At 39.2% G+C, this 24,108-nt stretch overlaps 2 protein-coding genes across 2 annotated transcripts; both read left to right on the forward strand.

The window, feature by feature from the left end:
* The first annotated feature begins 14,499 nt into the window (after positions 1 to 14,499).
* LOC142164292 (uncharacterized) lies at positions 14,500 to 15,759 on the forward strand. Its single transcript, XM_075222116.1, has one exon. It carries the CDS (start codon positions 14,500 to 14,502, stop codon positions 15,757 to 15,759), a length of 1,260 nt encoding a protein of 419 aa, XP_075078217.1.
* A 1,331-nt stretch (positions 15,760 to 17,090) lies between these two features.
* Positions 17,091 to 17,798, forward strand: LOC142164293 (uncharacterized). Its single transcript, XM_075222121.1, has one exon. It carries the CDS (start codon positions 17,091 to 17,093, stop codon positions 17,796 to 17,798), a length of 708 nt encoding a protein of 235 aa, XP_075078222.1.
* The last annotated feature ends 6,310 nt before the right edge of the window (positions 17,799 to 24,108 follow it).

Here is a 24,108-nt window from a genome sequence, read left to right on the forward strand (position 1 = left end):
CCAAGGGTCATAGAACCAAAGCAAGTTGAGTAGTCACAAACAGGGGTCAAGGGATTTGGGGATACATAGAACACATGATTGTAAACACATAACAAGAAAAGGTCTTAGAAATTGGTACAAGCATGCTCAGACATAGTCACATAACCAGCAATTCTTAAGGGGGTTCAGTATAGGATCCACATGATTCAATGCTAGAACCATACAAGTTAGGAGTGCAGACTACTTAGAGGGGGGGAGGTAACATGCTCATACTGATTCTAAGGAAGGGGAGTTCATAACATGCTAATCATGTAAGCATATTAACTGCAGGTTTCACAGCAAAACCATAGATAAAAGCAAACTAGAAGCAAGATGAATTGAAGCAATAAAAGAACCATATTGTTTTTGGAACTTGAATTGAAACTAGAACATACCAATAGAGAAGACATTAAATAAAAGTGAAGGAGCAGGAGAACACAATAGTTAGCCTTGGCGTGCAGCTGGCTAACTCAGAATAGTAGCAAGTATCACAAAAGAGAGAGAGCAGAAAGTTTAAGTGTGAGAGAGAGAGCTTTTGAACCAAAGTGTTCATGTCTTTGTACTAATAAGAGTGTGTGTATATATAGTTTGAAAGCAGGTAGTAAATAAGGTAAAAATCAAAGTTCATCAGTAATTATGGGGACTCAGAATCAATCAATCATGAAATCAAGGTAAGTACTCCCTTTAATTAAGGAGTCGACTTCAAACGGTAATAAACATGTGGCAAATAAGGAAGGAAATCATATAAGGCTGAGTATAACAAATAAGGAAATATTTTTTGCATAGTACAAGTACACAACATGTAATAGAGGCAAGGTTCATCATATATCAATCAAGGAAAAGACTTAAGAAATCAATTAATAGCATAATTGACCGTAGAATAAGGTCAGAAAATATTTTACAAGGTTAAAAATCAGAAAAGATATCATGCGAAATCAGTAAAAGATCAATCACAAAGACTCAAGGATTCAAAAGTAGAAAATAGCACTGATTTAGCACAACTTTATAAGGACAAGCACATAGTAAGCAAAAACCAGAACTCCAAGAGGCCGAGTAGGAAAAAAATCATATATAAATTAGGGGTTCATGTAGAGCATAGTCTGAATTAGTAGAATAAGCATGATACACGTAAGAGAAGTGAAGAATCAAAAATATTTGTGAACAAAATAGGGTAAAATCACACAATAGGTAGGGATAACCATAATTAGGAACCTTAACAAGCAATCATAGGGTAAAATCACAAAATCATAGAAACATATAGATTAACTGAACACGTTATCAAAACAAAACTCAGAAACCCAAGATTAGAACTGAGAAATTAAGGTTTTCAACATAGGCAAGTTGAAGAGGTAGTAAAATCATAGAATCAGTCAAAATATGCAAGAGATAGAAGTTTAAACATAAAGAATCGATTTATAGGGTTTAACATTTTGCCTTTTCTCCTCGACTCGATTATATCAGTTTCTTTAGAACAATTGTTATGGGTAAGTGCTATCCCACTGTAAGCGAGGAGTACCTTCGGCACATTATAGGCTATAATGAAGCAGTAAAACAAGTAAGAACAGTAGTTTAGTAAAGATATGTAAAATCGTATAAGTTCAGTTTAAACTTCAAGAAATGCCTATTCAACAATTAAACATGTAAATGACAGATAAATCAGATAGATAAGCATATAAAGGATTGCCCCTCGGGCACAATGTCAACAATACCAGCCACTCGGGCTATATCTCACATCACAATGGGTACCCGCGCTCATTGGGGGTGTGCAGACTTCGGCCCAAGCACAATATCAAGCCATCTTGTGGCATTATCACTAGGCCCTCTACCTCATATCAACAAGCCAACTCGTGGCGTACATATCTTAGGCCCTCGGCCTAATAATCATAATCAATTTTTTCCTCACAAATAGGCCCTTGGGCTTACTCAGTCAAAATCCTCACAAGCTACTCGAGCAATAGGAAAACATGATTCTCAGCTCAAAATATCATTTAAGTGTTAAAACAGAGTAAACATGGCTGAGTTATGAAAATAGTGGAATATAGCATGACAGAGTTCAAGTATAAAGTCAAAACAGTGAGGAAATATCAATAAAAATCCCCTAAGGGTTCAAATAGTTGGCACGAAGCCCAAATATGACATTCAGCCCAAAACAAGATGATAGCAAAGAGATTTCAATCAGATACACGGTAAAATAGCCATTCGGGACGGACTAAGTCACAATCCCCAACAGTGCACGACCCCACACTCGTCATATAGCGTGTGCGTCACATCAATATAGCACCACGATGTGCAATCCGGGGTTTCATACCCTCAGGACATCATTTACAATCATTACTCACCTCAAACCGGTCAAATCTCTAGCCCGCGATGCTTTTGCCCCTCGAATCGGCCTCCATTCACGTCGATCCAAAATTAGAATTAAGGCGTCAAAATATGCTAAGGGAACGAAGCCCAAGCGAAAATAATCAATTTACAACATAAATCCCGAAATCACCAAAACTCGACCCCAGGGCCCACGTCTCAGAATTCGATAATTTTTACAATAGATTCCTTATCTCCCCACGAGTTCATACATATCAAAAGTACCAAATCCGACAACAAATGGTCCTTCAAATCCTCAATCAGAGGTCTAAGTTTCTAAGCCCTAGTTTCCCTAAACTTTGATCCTTAAATTCCATTAATTACAAGCCTAATCCATGAAATAATACCATAGACACGAGTTTTAGGTCCAAAATTCTTACCTCAATGAAGTTCCCTTGAAATCTCTCTTCAAAATCGTCCAAATAGCTCCAAAGCCGACTTACAAATGGTGAAATAGCTCAAAAATCGCGAAGGACACAATTTATGCTTTCTACCCCAGGAATTTTCGCATCTACGGCCATATACCCGCTTCTGCGGTTTTCACTTATTCTGCCCCGATCCGCATCTACGATGCACCAGCCACACCTGCGCCATCGTAGGTGCGGTCCACCAACCGCTTCTGCGGTTTACTGCCTCCCTAGCTCCATTCCGCTTCTGCGGTTCCCTTCTACGCATCTGCGAGATCACACCTGCGTCCCCAATCCGTAGGTGCGGAAATACCAGAAGCAGCAAAAAAAATTGCAGCTCACCAAAATTCCAAACTTCTCTGTCAACCATCCAAAATCACCCCGAGGCCCCCGGGATCTCAACCAAAATCACCAACATATTCCAAAACCTTATTCAAACTTGTACCAATCTTCAAAACACCTCAAACAACATCGAATCAACCAAAACACATCAGATTCAAGCCTAAGTTTCCAAAATCTTCCGAATTATGCTTTTGATCAAAAACCCAACCAAACCACATATGAATGACATGAAATGTTGCACACACGTCCCAAATGACACAAAACTACTCCAACTCTCGAAATTCCATTCTGACCCCTATATCAAAATCTCACCTATCAACTGGAAAAATGCCAAAAATCCAATTTCGCCAATTCAAGCCTAAATCTACTCCGAAGTTCCAAAACATATTCCGATCACGCTCCTAAGTCCCAAATCACCTACCAAAGCTATCTGAATCATCGGAACTCAATCCAAGCCCTCTAACTCATAAGTCAATATCTGGTTGACTTTTTCCAACTTAAGCTTTCTCAAAAGAGACTAAGTGTCTCAAACCTTACCAAATCCTTTCCGAACTCGAGCCAACCAACCCTATCACTTAAAGAACCGATACACAAAGCAATAAGAAGTAGAAATGGGGGAAATGGAGAAGTAACTCATGAGACGACTGGCCGGGTCGTCACATCCTCCCCAACTTAAATAAACTTTCATCCTCGAACGAGTCAAGAAACATACTTGAAGCCTCAAACAGGTGAGGATATCTGCTCTACATCTCCCACTCGTTCTCCGAGGTAGCCTCCTCCATGGGTCGATCTCTCCACTGCACCTTCACTGAAGCTATATCCTTTGACCTAAACTTTTGAACTTGACGACCCAAAATAGCTACTAGCTCCACATCATAAGTCAAATCATCATCTAACTGAACCGTGCTGAAATCCAGGACATTAGATGGATCCCCAATATACATTTGAAGCATAGAAACATGAAATACTGGATGCACACTCGACAAGTTGGGTGGCTAAGCAAGCTCATAAGCCACCTTCCCAATCCTTCGAAGCGCCTCAAAAGGCCCAATAAACCGAGGACTCAATTTACCCTTCTTTCCAAACCTCATAACACCCTTCATGGGCAAAACCTTCAATAGAACCTTCTCGCCGACCATGTAGGACACATCCCGAACCTTCCTATCAGCATAACGCTTTTGCCTCGACTGCGCTTTATGAAGCCTCTCCCGGATTACCGTCACCTTCTCTAAAGTATCTTGTACCAAGACTATCCCCAATAGCCTTGCCTCACTCGTCTCGAACCAACTAACTGGAGATCTACACCGCCTCCCATACAAAGCCTCATATGGAGCCATCAGAATACTCGACTGGTAGCTATTGTTATAAGCAAACTCCGCAAGCAGTAGAAAGTGATCCCATGACCCTCCGAAATCAATAACACAAGCACGCAACATATCCTCCAATATTTGAATAGTGCGCTCATACTGCCCATCCGACTGAGGGTGAAAAACTATGCTCAACTCAACCTGAGTACCCAACTCTCGCTGCACCTCCAAAACTGCAAAGTAAACTGAGTGCCCCTATCTGAAATGATGGAAACTGGGACACCATGAAAATAGACAATCTCCCGGATATAGATCTCTGCCAACCGCTCTAAAGAATAGGTAGTACACACAGGAATGAAGTGCGCGAACTTGGTCAGCCGATCCACAATCACCCAAATAGCATCGAACTTCTTCAAAGTCCGTAGAAGTCCAACTACAAAGTCAAAGTGATCCGCTCCCACTTCCACTTTGGAATATCCATCCGCTGAAGCAAGCCACCCGGCCTTTGATGCTCATATTTCACCTGTTGACAATTGAGACACCGAGCTACAAATCCCACAATGTCTTTCTTCATTCTCCTCCACTAATAGTGTTGTCTCAAATCCTGATACATCTTCACGGCACCCAGATGAATGGAATACCGCGAGCTATGGGCCTCCTCCAGAATCAACTCCCTGCATCCTTAACACCCCATCATCACCAATGGTCGCATCGCTGGCATCATCATGCTGAACTCTGTCCTTAAGGATAAGCAAATGCGGATCATCATATTGGTGCTCTGTGATGCGATCATATAAGGAAGACCGACAAACCACACAAGCCAATACCCAACTGGGCTCCGAAATATCCAACCTCACGAACCGATTGGCCAAGGCCTAAACATCAACTGCAAGAGGTCTCTCCCCAACTGGAATATATGCCAAAATCCCCAGACTCACTGCTTTTCGGCTCAAAGCATCGGCCACCACATTGGCCTTTCCCGGATGGTACAATATAGTGATATCATAATCCTTTAGCAACTCCAACCATCTCCGCTGCCTCAAATTAAGATCCTTCAGCTTGAACAAGTGGTGGAGACTACGATGATCAGTAAAGACCTCACAATACACACCATACAAGTAATGCCTCCAAATCTTCAACGCGTGAACTATGGCAGCCAACTCCAAATCATGAACAGGGTAGTTCTTCTCATGAGGCTTCAACCGACGAGAAGCATAAGTGATAACTCTACCCTCCTGCATCAGTACACAACCAATACCAACTCTCTATACATCACAATATACGGTATATGAACCCGAAGCTGATGACAAAAATAACACTGAAGTTGTGGTCAATGTTGTCTTGAGCTCCTAAAAGCTCTCCTCACATTCGTCCGACCATACAAATGAAGCATCCTTCTGAGTAAACTTGGTCAAGAGTATACGATAGATGAGAATCCCTGAACAAACCGGCAATAATAGCCTGCCAAACTAAGAAAGCTACAAATCTCTGTGGCTGAGGACGGTCTGGGCCAACTCTGAACTGCCTCTATCTTCTTTAGATCAACCTGAATACCCTTGTTGGACACCACATATCCCAAGAAAGCTACTGAACTGAGCCAAAACTCACACTTAGAGAATTTTGCATAAAGTTTCTCCTCCCTCAATCTCTGCAATACAACTCTCAAATTCCCAGCTTGCTCCTCCTGACTACACGAATATACCAGAATATCATCAATGAAGACTATGACAAACGATTCGAGATAAGGCCAGAACACGCTGTTCATCAAATGCATAAACGTTGTTGGGGCATTGGTCAGCCCAAATGACATTACCAAGAACTCATAATGACTATATCGGGTCTTGAAAGTTGTCTTAAGAATATCTGAGTCCCTGATCTTCAACTGGTGATAACCCGAACGGAGATCAATCTTGGAGAATACTCTCACTCCCTCAATGAAGTTCCTTTGAAATCCCTGTTCAAAATTGTCCAAAAAGCTCGAAAGCCGACTTAGAAATGGTGAAATAGCTCAAAAATTGTGAAGGACCCAATTTATACCTTCTGGCCCAGGCATTTTCGCATCTGCGACCATATACCCTCTTCTGCGGTACCGCATTTGCGGCCAAAGAACAGTGTCTGCGGTTTTCACTTATTCTGCCCCGATCCGCATCTGCGATGCACTAGCCGCACTTGCGCCATCGTAGGTGCGGTCCACTAACCACTTCTGTAGTTTCCTACCTCCCTAGCTCTATTCCGCTTCTGTGGCTACCTTCCATGCATCTGCGATATCGCATCTGCGGTCCCCAATCCGTGGGTGCGAAAATACCAGAAGCAGCAAAAAAAAATCTGCAACTCACCAAAATTTCAAACTTCTCCGTCAACCATCCGAAATCACCCCAAGGCCCCTGGGACCTCAACCAAAAGCACAAACATATTCCAAAACCTTATTCAAACTTGTACCAATCTTCAAAACATCTCAAACAATATCGAATCAAGCAAAACACATTGGATTCAAGCCTAAGTTTCCAAAATCTTCCGAATTACGCTTTTGATCAAAAACCCAACTAAACCACATCCGAATGACCTGAAATTTTGCACACACCTCCCAAATGACACAATGGAACTACTTCAACTCTCGAAATTCCATTCCGACCCCTATATCAAAATCTCACTTATCAACCAGAAAAACGCCAAAAATCCAATATCGCCAATTCAAGCCGAAATCTACTCCAAACCTCCAAAACACATTCTGATCATGCTCCTAAGTCCCAAATCACCTCCCGAAGCTATCTGAATCATCGAAACTCACATCCAAGCCCTCTAACTCATATGTCAACATCCGGTTGACTTTTTCCAACTTAAGCTTCCTCAAAAGAGACTAAGTGTCTCAAACCTTACCAAATCCTTTCCGAACCCAAGCCAACTAACCCGATCACCTAAAAAACTGATAGACAAAGCAATAAGAAGCAGAAATGGGGGAAACAGAGCGGTAACTCATGAGACAACTAGCCGAGTCGTCACACAAGCCCTCATATTTCCTCTAGAAGTTGTGTCATCTCTATGTCACTGAAACGAAACACAACTCTTTCACTATCCCAAAATAAAATGGCAGCCTCGATCAATTTGTTGTTTGGCTCAATATCTACCAAGGAAGGCAGGTTACCCAAGTACTTTTCACTTGTTTCTTGTTAGTAGAGGAAAGGTCCTCCCACCAATCCAACAGCAATGGTGAGATGTTGCTAACCATACCGAATCTGGGGACCTCGTGCCTCATTTTCTGCAAAACAAAAGGGTTAGACCTTACCCCCACCAGACTCAACTATTTATACATTTATGATCAACATATCGGCATTTAGTTCTCCAAATTAATGCACAGAACGTGGTTGTGTCCGTTGGGATTATGGAAAACCCGATGGACTTTGGATAAGGCTTATATTAAAGGATCATTATGTGGACAACATAACTAATCCAACTAGGTTTGACCATGATGCATGCACAATTTCAACCAGAGTAAGGTTTCTATAGGGTTTTAGACTAGTACCCTCAAGCGGACAACTCAAGGGGGAAGGCGCGGAACCGTCTACTGCATCACGGATCGACTGCTTTTACCACAAATAAGTCTTTCCAAATTTAAGGGTAGTAAATAGTAAGAGCGCAACCACCATTAAAGTGTTTCTATAGGATTTGATACGCACGAGTGGAATATGATGCGGAGCATGATTTATGCAGCAATTAATGACATGTAGTCAAGTATTTTCATATAGGAAAAGTAAATACAGTATTTAAATAATTGAAAGACAGTTACAGGAAAAGAAAACAAAGAGACAAGTCAGTTTCAGGGATAAAGAACCATAAATGCTTAAAAAAGATAGACAGTTAAATTAAAATAAGGGAAAGGGGTATGGGATAGAGCATGCTTGGACTAATTAGTAAAAAGATAAGTTTGTTATGGTAAGAGCCTAAAGGTATCCTCAGCAGAGTTGCCATGCTGTCGCGCCCCCTTTTTTTCCTCCGTGGAGAGAGGTCTGGGATTTGATATTCCATGTGGTGTGATAACTCATTTCCTTTTGGGAATATGGTATTTGAAGAGTCACCACCTAACAGATTATGGTGTGTTAGGGCATCTAGATTGATTAACTCTTGGATTGGTTTGCATTACCAGAGATTAGGGTAAGGACTCGAAATACCCTCGAGGGGAAGGTGTTAGGCACCCCTCTTGGTCCACAACAGTGGGTCCTAGCCGAACTTATATTCACAAATTAGTCCATTACAAATAAACAGTTGAATCAAATAGGTTGCAAGTAAAGCACGTTGGATAACTCAAATAATAAGACAAAGATTTTTTGAACAAGTTGTACAAAACAAAATTTTAAACAGAAAAAGGAATTTTGGAAAGGAGGAGCCCTAGGTTGGTTAGCCTATAGGATCACCCCACACAATGTATGGTAAACACTCCTCGATGAGGGGCTACTCACATTAGCGCGTAGTCATCATATCCCATATCTACCCTCCTCATCCCCTTAGTGGTCATTTAAGCGAGTGTTTGGTCAGCGATCTCTATTGCGTGTTGTTACTCGTCCCTTCTTAGTGGTCCTGGAGGGATTTAGGACCTCTACCTATAGGTGGTTCTAGACAGACCCCTAAAGTTTTAAAGGTGAAAATACTAAGGCGGCATGCAAGAACAATTAGGACTCTTAGAAAATAAGAACAAAAGGGAGCAATTAGAGGCTCAAAGTTTCCTCCTCAAACAAGGCACATGAACAGCACAACTCAAACACAAATAAGGGCCTTTTGTTTAAACAGTATCCTAAGGCATGATGTCTAAGTGAACATACAGAAACCAGGTAGTTTATTTTATAACTCGGAGGTAATGGCCCTATCAGTGGCCTACTAATTTTAAAGCTTGTTAGAACAACATTATGTCACAGAAACAGTTTCAGAATAGCAAGTTTCGAAAACACCCTACAGGTTTGTCTATACGCGAAACACTGATGACTACATTTTATAGTAAAACAAGACAGGTTTTGAAATGGACACTACAATCCCTGTAGGCATGCTATCTAATAATAGATTAAGGCAGTTTTGAAGAACTCGTTTCAAGGAAATACAAACCACTTAATTAAACCAGTTCAAAAGTGAACTAAAACGCGGACTGGGTTGATTTATTTAAACTATTTTAGATCTATAGACAGAATTCTGGGGTTGTCCCCTATAGACATGATATCTAATTGTTCAACACTGGTTTTAGAAACTTGCAGGCATGAACACATGTAAACACTTGTTATAATAGAATTTGGATTGCATTATATCCTATAGGCATGTCATCTACTTGTGAAGCTAATTTTAAGACTTGTAAACATGATTTCTGTTATGGCATCAATTGAGACTTATAGGCATGATTTCTAACATGACAAGATTCAAAAGTCATATGGGCATGATTTCTATTTATAAAGGCAAACACAGCAAATTGTAAAGTCCTATAGGCATGGTTTTTACTTAAAAAGGCAAACACATCAAATGTTAAAGTCCTATAGGCATGATTTCTACCCTTATTACCCCACAAACATGTAGCTACCCACCCTTTTCACTAATTACTCCAATATTTGTTTACAAGTTATTACAGACCATATTAATGAATTACATAAGTAAATAAGAAAATAAGAAGTTATTCTATAGGGAGCCTACGGATAGGCCCAGATTTCCAAAGCCTCCAATAGCCTCAAGTGCCACAATTCATAGACAATGTCATTGTCTAGGTGCATCAAAGTTCCCTAAGGATCTCAAGGATCCCGGACAGTGTTTACCCCTAGAATTGGTAACCAAAATTGAATAAGTGCAGTGTGGAAGAGCCAGCCTTAGTATGCCAGAGTTCAGGGGGTTCCCAAGAGGATCCCAAGGCAGTACACATACTAGAGAGGGCAGAACTTATTGACTTAGGAGTAAAGTGAAAGTGCTTGACACAAGTTGAAAGGTTTTAGTTGGAAAACTATATTAAAAGGAAGTCTGTTTGAAATAATTTAATAAAACAATAGAGACAGTTTGAAAAGATAGTGAAGAAGTAAACAACAATCCAAACACAACACCCTTAAGACAGGGTCATATACAGCCAGGGGTCACAGAATCAAAGCAAGTTCAGTAGTCACAAACAGTGGTCAAGGGATTTGGGGATACATACAACACATGATTGTAAACACATAACAAGCAAAGGTCTTAGGAATTGGTACAAGCATACTCAGACACAACTGATAAGACATAGTCACAGAACCAACAATTCTTAAGGGGGTTCAGTATAGGATCCACATGATTCAATCCCAGAACCATACAAGTTAGGAGTGCAGACTACTTAGAGGGGGTAACATGCTCATACTGATTCTATGTAAGGGGAGTTCATAACATGTTAATCATGTAAGCATATTAACTGCAGGTTTCACAGCATAACCATAGATAAAAGCAAACTAGAAGTAGGATGAATTGAAGCAATAAAAGAACCATATTGTTGTTGGAACTTGAATTGAAACTAGAACATACCAGTAGAGAAGACATTAACTAAAAGTGAAGGAGTAGGAGAACACAATAGTTAGCCTTGGCATGCAGCCGGCTAACTCAGAATAGTAGCAAGTAGCACAAAAGAGAAAGAGAGAGAGCAGAAAGTTTAAGTGTGAGAGAGAGGGCTTTTGAACCAAAGTGTTCGTGTCTTTGTGCTAATAAGAGAGTGTGTATATATAGTTTGAAAGCAGGTAGCAAATAAGATAAAAATCAAAGTTCATCAGTAATTATGGGGACTCAGAATCAATCAGTCATGAAATCAAGGTAAGTACTCCCTTTAATTGAGGAGTCGACTTCAAACGGTAATAAACATGTGGCAAATAAGGAAAGAAATCGTATAAGGTTGAGCATAACAAATAAGGAAATATTTTATGCATAGTACAAGTACACAACATTTAATAGAGGCTAGGTTCAGCATATTTCAATTAGAAAATATTTTACAAGGTTAAAAATCAGTAGAGATATCATGCGCAATCAGTGAAAGTTCAATCACAAAGACTCAAGGATTCAAAAGTAGAAAATAGCACTGATTTAGCACAACTTTATAAGGACAAGCGCATAGTAAGCAAAAACCAGAACTCTAAGAGGCCGAGAAGGACAAATCATATATAAATTAGGGGTTCATGTAGAGCATAGTCTGAATTAGTAGAATAAGCATGATACACGTAGGAGAAATGAAGAATCAGAAACATTGGTGAACAAAATAGGGTAAAATCACACAATAGGCAGGGATAACCATAATTAGGAACCTTAACAAGCAATCATAGGGTAAAATCACATAATCATAGAAATATATAGATTAACTGAACATGTTATCAAAAGAAAACTCTGAAACCTAAGATTAGAACTAAGAAATTAGGGTTTTCAATATAGGCGAGTTGAAGAGGTAGTAAAATCATTGAATCTGTCGAAATATGCAAGAGATAGAAGTTTAAACATAAAGAATCGGTTTAAACAATGTTTTAGAAGAAGTTCCGAAAACTCTAATTTTAGAAGAAGGTGAAAGCACTTTCAAATCGATTATTCTTGTAAAGAGTTACAAGGATAATGTAAAACATCAAAGAAATAGACTCAAATCATTTAAAAATCGTACAGATCTAGGAGATGTAAGCAAAAATTAGGGTTTCAGGAGAAACCCAAGTAGAGATAAAAGAACCTGTCTAAAATCTCAAGGACCGTAACAAGTACAACATGATTTCGCTTGAAATCATACTGAAGTTGCCAAGAACAGACCAGATGGCAAACCCTAGATGCAATTCGGTATGGCCCAGAGCCCTTGAAGGCCTCAGAGAAGGCGATCATGGCTATAGAGAATCCATTGGAGGCTTAAGAGTTGAAGGGAGATTACCGGGGAATACCGAAGAAGGGAGTCGGCGGTTGAAGGAGCTAGGGCTAGGTTGAGGGGTTGAGAGAGGAGAGGAGATGAGAGAATACAAAGGCGGCGGATTTGGAAAATGAGATATGGTTAGGGGGTCGTTGGAATTAAAAATGGTAAGAACGGATGAGGGCCATTAATCTTTTAGATCAACGGTCAGGATTTGACGGGTCTTGAGTCGGGTAGGCGGGTTAAGGGTTTGGGTCGGGTGTTTTTAATATGAAATTGGGCTGGGGTTTGGTTTAAATTGGGCTACAATTGAATTGTAAATCTGGCTATATGTTAAATAGCTAATTTTCCCTATATAATTTATAACAAATGATAAACAATTTCTAAAAAAATAATTTTAGGTACAAAATGGTTTAAAATAAATATTTAACATTTTAAAAATATAGTAGATCAACTTCACACATATAAATATAATTATACATTAATGGGGCTAATATTGCAATTATATGCAATTTAGCTTTAAAAATACGAAATGCAATTATAAAAAATGCATAAAAATATTTTAACCATATTTTGGCATAAAATATAGAAATTAAATGACTAACCTACCACAATAATAATTTTAGGGATAATTATTGGGGATTTTGTCACACCTCTTTTTTTACCACACCCCCGGGAGGGTATATGTATAAGGGAGTTTTTTCCAATACAAACAACCAACCAATTTGCAGTGCTAGAAATTGAAAATGGTGAGATCAATGAAGGTTACCAATTGGCAGCTGTGGAGGAAACTCCAATTCAAAAAAACCACAAGCAACAACATTCAGCAAAATAATTCCATAGCAGGTGTAGAGAATGAGTCAGAGGAGCAGGAATTGGACTTTTCAACTAGACAAATAGTACAAAAGGTAACTTCTCCTAGCTCATCTAGGAGACAATCATCCAAGACACAACCCAAGAAACTGAACCCTACAACACCTACTTTCAATCCTATAGCAATAAAAAATCATGCAGCAAATAGGGAAGCAACAGCTCATTGTGTACAAAAAGAGTTGGGGAATGAGCAGCATTTTCATAATGAGTCAACTGCCCATTGGGTCCAAAAAGCATTCAAAAATAATGTAGTTCAAGTCAATACTTCATGTCAAGATATTCCTTCACAGGACACCAAAGTTGAACAACAATTAGCAAACAACAAAGAAAATGAATTTGTTGAAGATACAAATTTTGAGAAATTCATGTCCAATGAAAAAGAAAAATGGGCAGGAGGGAGATTATGGCTCAACCAAACAGAGGAAGACCTAGCAAATGGTCAGATTCCAGATACAATGCATGGTGATGAAGAATTTGGAGGAAATGAAGTGGAAGATGAGGATCAAAGTTTTAATTGTAATGCCAATGCAATCAATATTCAAAGCATTAGTGAATGCACAAATGTAGCAACAGAAAAGACAAAAGAGGGGAACATTAATATTATAGATCCAGGAGGGACTTCACATAATGCTGTTAGTAATGTCTTGAAAGAAGCTGAAAATGTAGACAAGAAACAAGACAAGAATGCAGACAAGAACCGAGCTATGACAGTGCAGGTTTATGCAAGAAGTACTGTTCCATTGAGCACCATGCAGGATGTAGCAGGAAGTAACGTTCCATTGAACAATACAATGTTGTTGACCAATGAACATGCTGCAAAAGATGCTGAACTTATCAACCAGGCAGAGGATATTGTTACATCAAAAGAAGAAGTAGAAGCACATGATCAAGTTAACCACGCAGAACTTAAAGGTGGAGACATGGATGAGGAATCCACTGCATAAAATTTCCTTAATGTTGCCAAGCAGGGAGATCTGTCGCCAAGGCTTATTGAACTAGTAAAATCTGCAGCAAAGGGAAAAAAGAAACAGTCAAAAGAGACTTCTACTGTCCTAGTTAGTGGAGTACAAACAAGGAGAATATTGTCCAAATTCCAAAACATTTAATGGATGCCATTATATGGAATGTCAGGTCAGTAAACACAATGCAAGCATTTGAAAGGCTGATTATAATGCACAGAAAACATCATTTTGAGTTCATAGAAATCCTTGAGCCTATGCAACAGTCTCACAAAATGGAGAGGTATATAGCAAGAATTGGTTTGGCACAGGCTGTGGTGAATGTGTCAAACAAGATTTGGGCTTTTATTGATGAAATTTTTTAGGTTACTATTTTATATAACATGACTCAACAACTGACTTTGAGATTAATGCACTCTGAAACACATGTTGAGCTCATCCTTACACTAGTCTATGCCAAATGTGATCGCACTGAAAGAATAGAACTATGGGATATGTTGTATGCAATGGCATCAGATATGACAGTACCTTGGCTAGTTGGAGGTGACTTTAATGTGATATGGGATGAGGAAGAGAAATATGGGGGATTGCCAGTTTTCCTCATTGAAGTAGATGACTTCAGACACTGCATCAATACCTACAACTTGACAGACTTGGGTTTTAAAGGAAGCATATTTACATGGTGGAATGGAAGATCAGAGGAGGACTGCATTTTTAAAAGATTGGACAGATGTTTTGGCAATAATGAATTGCAACAGACCTTTCCGGGATTGGAGATAACTCACCTATCCAAAATCGGGTCTGATCATTGCCCAATGCTGCTGAAATGTGATATAGAAACTCCTCCAATTAAGAAGTCATTCAGATTTCTTAACTTCTGGACAAAGCATGAAACCTTCAAAGATGTAGTAAAGGAGAATTGGAATGTTGATTTTAGTGCTAACCCTTTCTGCATTTTTAACTACAAGTTAAAGAAGCTTAAACAAGCACTCTCTACCTGGAGCAGAGCTACATATGGGGATATATTCCAGAAGATTGCAAACCTTGAGGAGGTGGTCTTGGTTCATGAAAGACAATTTGAAGTCAATCCTACACAGATGAATAGACAAAGATTACAACAGGTCCAAGCTGAAATGATTAAATATCTTGCATTAGAAGAAGAATTCTGGAGACAAAAATCAGGCATGTTATGGTTCAAAGATGGCGATAGAAACACTAAATTCTTCCATGCTCAAGTTAATGGGAGAAGGAAGAGACTGAAATTATCAAGGATCCAGAATAGCCTTGGTAACTGGATTGAAGAAGATCACTTAATAGCAGAAGAAGCAGTAAAGTTCTACAAGGATCAATTTACAGAGAGTGCAGTTCTAAATGATTTTGATATTCTAAATCATGTACCTTCAATGGTAGATAGTGATCAACATGAAAGACTGATGGCTTTGCCTTCCAATGAAGAAGTGAAGAGAGCAATTATCGGGTTGAATGGTGACTCAGCTGGTGGACCGGATGGATTCACTGGAGCCTTTTACCAAACATGCTGGGAAATTATTAAAGAAGATGTAGTCCGCATGGTCAAGGCTTTCTTTTGCGGTCATCAGTTGCCAAAGAGTGTGACACACAAAAACCTGGTTTTATTACCATAGAAAAAAGAAGTTATGACCTTTGCGGACATGAGACCAATCAGTCTTAGTAACTTTGCTAACAAGATTTTCTCTAGGATTATTCATGAGAGGTTGGTTGAATTATTACCAAACATAATCTCAGAGGAACAGACAGGTTTTGTGAAGGACAGAAGCATAGTTGAGAACGTGCTGCTAACTCAAGAAATCATTAAGGATATCAAGTTGAGAACAAAAGCAGGTCCAAACGTTGTGATTAAGCTTGATATGACACAAAAGCTTACGATAGGCTTTCATGGCTATTCCTGACCAAAATACTAAGGAAAATGGGATTTCCTGAAGCTTTTATTGGCTTGATATTTGATTTGACTGGGAACAATTGGTACTCTATTCTTATAAATGGTCAGCCTAATGGATTCTTCAAATCATCAAGGGGAGTTAAACAGGGTGACCATTTGTCACCAACTCTATTCATTCTAGCAGCAGATACACTTTCTCGGGGATTGAATTCACTACACACTAACCTGTATTTCTGTGGATTTGGAATGCCAAAATGGAGCCCAAAAATAAATCATCTATCATACGCTGATGATACGATCATTTTTTGCTCATCTGATGAAACTTCATTGAGACTTGTCATGGAAGTTTTGCAAGCTTATAAATCATCATCTGGTCAACTGGTGAACAAAGCCAAATCAACCATATACCTGCATCATTTAACGGATAATGAGGTGATTAACAAGGTGGAAAGGATTACAGGCATAAGAAGACAAGGTTTCCCTATGACCTATCTCGAATGTCCTATTTTTTATGCAAGAAGAAGGGGAGACTATTACCAGGGATTAATCACCAAGGTTATGGACAAACTGCAGTCATGGAAAGGCAAACTCCTATCTGTAGGAGGCAGAGCGATTTTGATCGCAAATGTCCTGCAAAGTATCCTAATTCATGTGTTATCAGCAGTTAATCCACCAAGTTATGTGATCAACAAATTACATAGCTTTTTTGCCAAGTTTTTCTGGAGCAGCAATGTGGGAGGCAGCACTAGACATTGGGCATCTTGAACTAACCTTTGTATGCCTTATGAGGAGGGCGGCATAGGTTTCAGGTCCCTACATGATGTATCCAAGGCACTGTTCTGCAAATTGTGGTGGAATTTCAAGACAAAGCCCAGTTTGTGGAGTGCATTTATTAGTCAAAAGTACTGCAAGAAACTGAATGCAGTAATTGTACCTTGGAAGGGTGGATCCCAAACGTGGAGAAAAATGCTAGAATGTAGGGACTTGATTGAGCATCAAATCTACTGGAAACTGAGAATAGGATCAGCTCTATTCTAGTTCGACAATTGGACTAAGATGGGAGCCTTATATTTTCAAGTACCTGCAGAGTTTGGTATCGATGAGGATATTCATAATGTCAATGATATGGTTGAAAATGGTATGTGGAATGTGGATAAAATGTTTGAGAGCCTACCTGAAGATTTGGCACACCACATTGTGCAGAATATTAGACCACCAACTGAAAGTTCACAGTTAGATACTCCTTTCTGGATGCTTGAAACAAGGGGACATTTTACAGTAAAGTCTGCATGGGATTACGTGCGAAGAAGAGCCAACCCAAGATTAGCTTACAAGATGATATGGGTAAAAGGTTTACGTTTCAAGATATTCTTCTTCCTGTGGAAGGTGTGGAAAGCCAAACTGCCACTTGATGATTTCTTGCGTAAACTAGGATACTCTATGCCATCTAAATGTTGGTGTTGTGCTGATGCTAAGGAGGAGTCATTACTACATTTGTTCTTCACATCCAATGCAGCTAGAAGTGTATGGACTTACTTCCTGAGGAGAGCAGGAATTGAATTAGATGGGTTGTCATTACATCAAGCAATTACAAAGTGTTGGACCGCACCAGTTGTACCTAGATTGAAGCCAGTATTACAAGCTTTACCTGCATGCATTATATGGGAACTTTGGAAGAGAAGAAACAGTATGAAATATGGAGAAGTGGTGTCAGTGAGCAGAGTTATTTACCAGGTGTCGTCTACTGTGCAAGCACTTGTCTAACTGAAAAAGCCTGGACTACGTGTGCCTCAGAAGTGGCTGGACTTACTGACAATGATGGAGCAATACACACCTCGACTGAAATATGATAAAGTTTTATGGGAATTTCCTTCAAGTGGATGGATCAAAGTGAATTCGGATGAAGCATGTAGAGGGAACCCATAAAGGAGTTCAATTGGTTTCTACATAAGGGATGAGGTAGGTGATTTGATATATGCAGAAGGAAGGGAGATTTCTGAAGGAACCAACAATGGATCAGAAGTGGTAGCTATTGTGGAGGCATTGAAAATGTGCAAAAATCTTAATTATTTCCAGATATGGCTGCAGACAGATTCTATGCTATTAAAGAACATTATAGAGGAATCATGGAAGCCTCCTTGGTATATTACTGAACATGTAGAGGAGATTTTATAATTGAAGGAACAAAGTATCATCAAGGTCACACACATATTCAGAGAAGGGAATACATTTGCAGACCACCTTGCCAATTATGCCCTAGATGAAGGAAATACTGAATGCCATGGTTTCTGGGATATGGACTTAAAAGGAAGGAGGATCATTAACGAAGATAAGATGAAATGTTCTTACATAAGAGTGAAGGTTGCAAGGAATTATGAGGAAAAGGGTAAGGAACAAAGCCAAAAAGGAGATAATTATGGAGTGGAACAAAGGCAAAATGAGGAGGAGAAACGGACTGGACTTAACTGATCAGCAGGGTCGAATCCTATAGGAAGAGATCTTGATGATCTTATATTATACTAACATTTGGTGTTTCTGTGCAGGAAATGGTAATGTGGAAAAGACTTATCATGATTGTCAATTTCAATGGGTGGTATTAGTACATAGTACTCAATCCCTTGAAAGAGATATCATGATATGCACAAGCAGGGAACAAAGGAACAGAATGCCCAGCTCTTTTACATGGGGAAGTGAAGTTGGGTCTAATGCACAATTTGTGATACACCCTCAAGTATCACAATGCTTATGGCATTCACTTCGGCAACATTTTGACACAACATCTGATAAAGAACAAAAGCACTACAATAATCGAGCACAACAGGAATGGCTAAAGGCATTGGAAACACATCCAGCATGGGGTGCTCGCGTGACTTCATTTATACAACCGGCATGTTGCATAAGTGTCTACTTTCGAGGCTAATCTGGCCATTAAACAAAAACCAAACAGTGTTTCTTTTTGTGTAATGCATGCCTATTTCGAAAAATACAATCGCAGCTTAAGTTTTGTGTACTGCACACCTGTTTCGTTGGATGGTATCCACGCCTGTTTAATTTTGAGGAAAACCTGGCCAGTAAACAAAAGTAGCGTTTATTGGCTTGGAGTTTTGCTGAGATTAATTACTTGACATACAAAGGAAATTCATTATTAAAGGAACATAGCTGGAATAATGTGGGTGAAGACATGATGATTTCTAGAAAAGGTTTTAACAAGAAGCTAAAGGCATTGGAAACACAACAAGCATGTGGAGCACGCATGACTTCGAGAAAAGCTAGAAACAAAGACCAATGCAGTTTTTTGATTTTTAAATGCACACATGCTTCACCCAAGAAATGGAATGCACGCATGCTTCTAGCATTTTCAAATTAAAGAATGATTCTAGCTGGTTGGCCATCTATAGTTTGTTTAATGAAAGCATGCTTCAAAGGTTAAATGCATTAGACTTACAACCACCATGGTGGAGATCACGTGACATCGAGGAAATGCAAGGGTTACAACAAATACCATCGCAGCTTATTTGTTGTGTAATGAACGCCTGTTTCGTTGGCCCTTATGCACGCCTGTTTCTTTGGGAATATGCAGAGTTCCAGACCAAAACACGCCCGAGCACATGCTGAAGAGTTTGGACTCAATGCTGTGACAGAGAGAATTAGAGGAGCTTTGGGGAATGGGGCAACGCATGGTAATCTTCAGTTTGTAAGCACTAATGAAGGCCTGGAGTTTCGACACTGGATTAGCGTCTTTTACTGACAATGCTGCGATGGCATGGAGAAAAAAACAAAGGTTTCAAACAACCTGGGAATAAATTGTTGAGCAAAGTGGCTACGGATACAACACACGTTTTAAAAAAATGAACTGGGCTTCGTTTGGACTGAAAGACAGTGCGGAAATACTAATCAGTGGACTAGCTTTTAATTTGGCAATTTTTATTAGTAATAGGTTTAATTCATGGGCTACACATGCTTCTCATGGCTAATTTTATTATACAATGATTAGTAATACTTGTGATATCAATTTTGAGTGATCTACTCAATTTGATAATAGGGTATATGTATTTTACAAAGTTTATGCTTTACATTTTGTAGGACATCAAGACATTTGTATTTCTTTTTTTTTATTAATAAAAAAAAAACTAGTCCTAGGCACTTGCCTAATGGATTGCCGGAAAAAAATGGGATTATTTATTTATTAAACTCAGAGTCGCCACTTGAAATAATTTATGGTGTCTCAAGTCACCGGTTCAAATCCCGAATCGAGGAAAAGATTGACTCTGTATTACAATCCGCGAACCAGAAATCCGGATAAGGAATTTTGTTAACCCGGTAGAAGGTGTTAGGCATTCCCAGATTCCGTGGTTCTAGCACGGTCGCTCAACTATTACAATTGGCTTATTATCTGGTATTTTAGCCTATGGTGCAATTTTAACTTTATAACCGCTTTTATTTATTTTTTAAAGAAAATTGCAACGTTATCAAAACACGTCTCGAACCACGTCACATAAATGCACCCGTGATCTTTGACATATTTTAACATCGTTGTGATTTGGATTTGGGTCACATAAATGCGCACCCGAATTTAGGAAAGTAATTCAAATTACGCGCCCAAAGCAACTACGCGTTCATCAATATTTTCTACATTCAAGATTCAGTGTGGAGCCAACAGATTAGGGAGGTGTATTGGGAAGGTGTAGGATTCGATACTAAAGGTTATTAAACTCATTTAAAGTAGACTAGCTATAGCTAGACCCAACTAAGCTTAGTAGAGTTCATTCTGTTATCATCCCAAACGAAAGACAACAAATTTCCTTATCGAAACAATTTCACCAAGAATTAATCCCAAGTCCAATTATCATTGTTTTAAAGTGAAAGCATATGACCCATTAATACTAAAGAATGAAATAACGTTATCATGAAAAAGGCTATGTACGAATAGCAAAATGCAAATAGAGTGACACTGAATAAGAGGAATAACAATAAGAACCATCAGCCAATAATACGCAGGTGTTAAAAGAACAACAAGATAAAACACTGAGATATGGAAATCGCTAAGTCAAAAACAGAATATGGAGAAATCGGACCTTTAAACAGCTTGCTCGACAGTAACGCTTTCCAAAACAACTTACAGTTAATCGAGGGACAAGAAACCCGGTGATGGGAACTCGGCAATATAGCAAACAACAACAAATGTTAAACAAAAATCACGAACTGTACTCGAACGACGACTCAGACTTCGAAACCAGTATCACCTCGAATCGATGCCGGAAGACTCGAAAACAGACAGAATTTTGGGGCGATTTTGGAACGTCTTCAGCTGAGTTTCAGTTCCAGTTTTGGTGCTGGATTGGGTTGGTTTCTGAGATTGTTTTTCCTGGTTGTGTTGCTGCGTTTTCCAGTAGAGCTTTTGGAGCTTTTGGCGTTATTTTTTGGAAGGAGATGAGTAGCGTTTTCGTGTATTTCTGAGTAGAGGTCGCTGGTTGGTGTTGTCACTCGCCGGTGATCAATTCCGGCGAAGCAACAGCTCGAGCGAAGGAGATGGCAGAAGGGTCGAAGTCAGCAACTGCGGCTTCTAGCTCTCTTTAGTGTATTTCAGGTGTTGGGGTTTTGTGTTTGGTTCCATGCTCTCTTGTTCAAGAAGAAGAAGACGCAGCCATGGGTGTGCGGCTAAGCTCTTGACTGCTTGGAGGAGATGAAAGGTCCCTCCATGTAGAAAAAACGGTTGATGGTCTTTTCTTTATGTAGAGTCTAGGTTTTGGTATATTTTGTGTATTTTGTCAATTAGTCCCTAGGTCTTTTGTATATTAGCTACTTAGGATCTTTTTGTTTGTTTTTATTCCAAATAAGAGTCTAGAATGGTCCCTAGGCTTAATGCACTAATCCGAATTGGGCCAAGAACTGGGTTTTAAAACTCTTAAAATTGTGATCCAACACCTTAATTGACTCATTTTAAAATAAGATAAAAATACTACACAATGCAAAAGCTAACATGAAACTATTATATATTTTTTGTATTTTCAAAATTATATAAAGATAAAAATAAGGTACTATTTTTGTATTTTTTTTTTAAGAATTATGAAAGATACATACTAAAGTATTTTTTGTAATTTTCCATTTTTATGACGAAAATAAAGTAAAGAAGTCAAAAATAGTTGAAATAGCTATATTAGGCCTAAATTAAATATTTACGTGCTAAAATATTAAAAATCTTGGGGACGGTCAAAAATCACATGTCTACAGATTTATGAATAAAAGGGAAGGAAATAAATCAATTTGAATCCTTAACATTATGGAAAAAATTATAAAAAACCTTGTGCATGCTTGTATATGCATGTATATGCTATTTTTAAGGTATTTATGCATATAAACAATATAGGGAAAATTGGGTATCAATAGTGATTTGGTGTTTCGGCGTTGTTTTGAGTGTTCCAAGGAGTGCTACAAGTTTGAATTGTGTTACGGGACTTGTTGGCATGTTTGGTTGAGGTCCTGGAGGCTTCGGGTGGGTTTTGGATGCTTAACGGAAGTTGAACTTGGACTTAGGAAAATCTGAAGTTGGTTGAACCTGTCATAATCACACCTGCATGTATGGGACCGCAGGTGCGGTATCGTAGAAGCGGTTAGGGGACCGCAGGTGCGGTCTGAGGCAATGTTGAAATTGGTCGCAGATGCAGCCTAGGTACCGCAGAAGCGGCATCGCATCAGTGGATAAGAGGTCGAAGGTGCGAAAGTTTGGGCTTTAATGAAAAGTCGCAGGTGCGGTTCATTTGCCGCAGAAGCGGGACCGCAGGTGCGGTCCCATGGTCGCAGAAACGGATTTACTGGTAAGAAAAAGGGAAGAAACGAGGGTTTGAACTCAAAACTTGGAAAATGATTTGGAGCTCGGTTGAGGGCGATTTCTCGAGGGTTTTTGAAGGAGAGGCATTCGGTAACGTTTTCTATCTTGATTTTGATCCTAGAACTATAATGTATTATTGTTTCCTCTTCTAATTAAGGAAATTGGGGGTAAAAGTTTTGAAAATGAGAGAAGGTTTCCCCAATTGAAAATTCGGGTTTTGAGTCTGATTTTGACATCGGATTTTGGTGATTCTTATTCGAGTGTGTTCCTGAGTGATTGGGGGTTCTGAATTTGTAAATTTTATCCAATTCCAAGACGTGGGCCCCGGGGACTTTTTGGGCAATTTTCTTAATTTCGCGTGTTAGCTTCGAATTAATTAGTTGAATTAGTTACTTAAAGTTATATTTACATTATGCAACTATTTTGAATAGATTTGGGTCATTTGGAGTTGGGTACTCGTGGCAAGAACGTGATTTCGAGTTGATTGAGTTGGTTCGAGGTAAGTGGCTTGCCTAACCTTGTGTGGGGGAACTCCCCTTAGGATTTGGTATTTTTGTTATAAGAGTGTCGTGTACGTGAGGTGACGAGTGCGTTCACGTGCGAATTGTTGAAAATCCCGTTTTCATTAAGCTAATACCTAAGTTTTCTTGTAATTTAGCAAATACTTGTACTTGAAGCCTCTTGTTTAGATTAGGAAAAGCATGCTTACAAGACTTAATTGTCTTACCTGCCTTAATTGCCTACTTGTACTCTATGTAGCATGTTAGAGTAGAAATTTCTTGTTTAATTCTTGAATAGAATTGTATATTCTTCTGAGATGGTTGTGTGTTTACTTTGGGGCTACGAGACAATATCCTGGGAGATTCACCTGCTTGTTTACTTTGGTTCTACAGATCGGTATTCCGGTAGATCCCCCTGCACATTTATGATTGGGACTATGGGACAGCACCGGTAGATTCCCCGTACTGGATATTTACTTTGGGACTACGGATTGGTATTCTGGGAGTTTCCCTTGCACATTTATGATTTGGACTACGGGACGATATCCCAGGAGATCCTCTGGACTTTTATGTTTGGGACTACGGGACGATATCCCGGGAGATCCCTTGTTGCTATTTCTGTGTACTAAGTTAGATTCTTTGTGTGATCTTATTCGTTATAGACTGTTAGCACTTTAATTATATTGTCGTATTCTATACTGATTTGCCTTGTTTTTCATCTATAATTAGTAGGGCCCTGACCTTC

This window comes from Nicotiana tabacum, chromosome 1 (assembly GCF_000715075.1).
Source record: "Nicotiana tabacum cultivar K326 chromosome 1, ASM71507v2, whole genome shotgun sequence".
NCBI classification, from domain to species: Eukaryota; Viridiplantae; Streptophyta; class Magnoliopsida; order Solanales; family Solanaceae; genus Nicotiana; species Nicotiana tabacum.